Raw genomic sequence first — 2,173 nt, 5'->3', positions numbered from 1 at the left:
GGCGGTACAGGCAGCACACAGCCGTGTCCCAAAGCTTTTCCCGGCCTGGGAGACTCCCTGAAAGCAGGGCAACCCTGAGTTGACCCTGTGCACTGCCCAAAAAACTGGGTCAGGAGCGAAGCAGATCAAACCTTCGCCCTGGTACAGTGGCCACAGGGCTGTGGCATGGCTCATTCGTGAGCTGAGTTTGGCAGGGCTCAGCCCAGGCTCAGGTGCTGTGTTCTCCCTGCCACAGCGTTTCTCAGGGAGCAATTTGGGCAGAGAGAGCCCTGAAAGACTCAGAGAAGGTACTTAGGACAGCACTCCCCAGGGAATGGGATACCAAAATGTGTCTGCCTCGCCACGCCAACCTCCTCAGGGCTGGTCCCCAGCTCACAGACTCCACCAGAGACCACGAGCCATGTGTGGCAGGAAACATGCTGGCAAGAGAGCTCAGCAGCTCCAACCTGTCACCTCCACCCAGCACGTGGCCTTGGCTCCATCCCCATCATCCCTCCCCAGGCTCACAGCGGCTCTGGGGCGCAGCGGCCGCCACCACGCGTCACCCCGGGTTTCTCTGCCTCGCTTGCTCCCATCCCACGCAGCCCAGCTGGCTTCCTAACACTGCTGCTTAATTAAAACCAACTGGGTGGAAAGCGAGCAACGAGAGGCAGAGCCCGCGTGGTTTCCGCCGGCGGAACGGATGGAGCGGAGCTGTGCTGAAGCCAGGACCTGGCACCTTCCCTGTGTCCCCCTAAGACTCACCGGCATACTCTGGGTCGACATGGGGAGGGTAAAACCCAAACTTGATGAAGATGGGGATGGGGACGCCGAACTTGAACCACTCCACGACATAGGGAGGGGGCTGCCCCGTGAGCGGGTGGATCACGTCGCATCCCAGGATCACGCTCTCGCCAGCGCGAGCGGTCACAAACTCGGGCTCCTCCCGTGAGCCGAGGGCACCTGTGAGGAAAAAAATCCATGGCTGATCCTACCACCAGTCCCCAACATCAGGCTAAGAGCCTCACAAAGAGCCTGTCCCCAGTCACCTGTCTCCACTGACAGCAGACTCTGCCCCAAAATCAAGAGATGGTCCTCAAGCTCCTCCACTCAGCTGCAGGGCCACCCTGAGCCACCACAGGACTCAGGACAGTGTCCATCAGCACTCACTGCTCTGTGACAGCTTCCCAAGCTCTGCACTGGAGCAAGGATGATGCCCAGCCCCAAAATCAAGAGATGGTCCCAAAGCTCCTCCTCTCAGCTGCAGGGCCACCCTGAGCCACCACAGGACTCAGGACAGTGTCCATCAGCACTCACTGATCCGTGACAGCTTCCCAAGCTCTGCACTGGAGCAAGGATGATGCCCAGCCCCAAAATCAAGAGATGGTCCCAAAGCTCCTCCTCTCAGCTGCAGGGCCACCCTGAGCCACCACAGGACTCAGGACAGTGTCCATCAGCACTCACTGATCCGTGACAGCTTCCCAACCTCTGCACCAGGGCAAGGGTGATGCTCAGAGACCCTGCAGAGGTTCTAGGAACCTCCTGCTCTTGGAAAAAGGAGGCACAGTGCATACCCAGCACTGCTCCCCACCTAGCAGCACCACCAGGGCTGCCCTGTATCCCTGTGGCAGGGGAAAAGCTGCTTTTAGCAGTCCTGCTTGTGCCCCACATCTTCCAGAGAGTGGCACTGAGCATGCAGGACCATTGATGGCAGCTCTCTCGTGCCAGCCCACAGATCCAGCTGGTCCCAGGGTGGGCTGAGCCCCTGGAGCAGCAATGCTCCAGCCAAGCCCATTTGTCCTCGGGCATCCCTGAGAGTCCCAAGCCTGAAACGCAGCTGCGACCTGCGCGTCGGGTCTGTCACCCTGCTCCTCCCAGCTGGGTAATTACAGGGGACTTTGGTCTCAGCTCCAAGGCTGCTCCACCCCGGCTGTGCCGCCTTGCTCGCTGCAGCCTGGCGTCATCCTGCTCTGCCGGCAGCAGCAAAGCTGCATCCTCAGCACGGCGCTCAGAAAGGGAGCGAGAAGGGAAACCCAGAGCTGGGAGGAAGCCAAAAAAACGGCGGAGGGGGGTGTCCCCCCAAAACTAGGTTCAGACCCACATCTCCCTCCCCATCAAAGCAGGGCCCCCCGTTTTCCTGGCGCACGCGGCCGCCGCCTGCTCCGGGGGGATGCTCGGGGAGGGATGCTCGGGG

At 60.8% G+C, this 2,173-nt stretch overlaps 1 protein-coding gene across 1 annotated transcript in view; it reads right to left on the bottom strand.

The window, feature by feature from the left end:
• Positions 1 to 1,139, bottom strand: part of LOC103797541 (protein turtle homolog B-like) — a gene marked incomplete at its 3' end in the record, with an annotated part of 11,100 nt that extends 9,961 nt beyond the window's left edge. The window contains 2 exon segments of the mRNA XM_009069759.1: positions 745 to 942; positions 1,106 to 1,139. Coding sequence (XP_009068007.1) covers positions 745 to 942; positions 1,106 to 1,139 — 232 coding nt within the window.
• Between the last annotated feature and the right edge of the window lie 1,034 nt (positions 1,140 to 2,173).

This window comes from Acanthisitta chloris, unplaced genomic scaffold, assembly GCF_000695815.1.
Source record: "Acanthisitta chloris isolate BGI_N310 unplaced genomic scaffold, ASM69581v1 scaffold25992, whole genome shotgun sequence".
Classification (NCBI taxonomy): Eukaryota; Metazoa; Chordata; class Aves; order Passeriformes; family Acanthisittidae; genus Acanthisitta; species Acanthisitta chloris.
The sequence above is the reverse complement of the archived record's forward strand: the minus strand, read 5'-3'. Positions and strand labels throughout refer to the sequence as shown.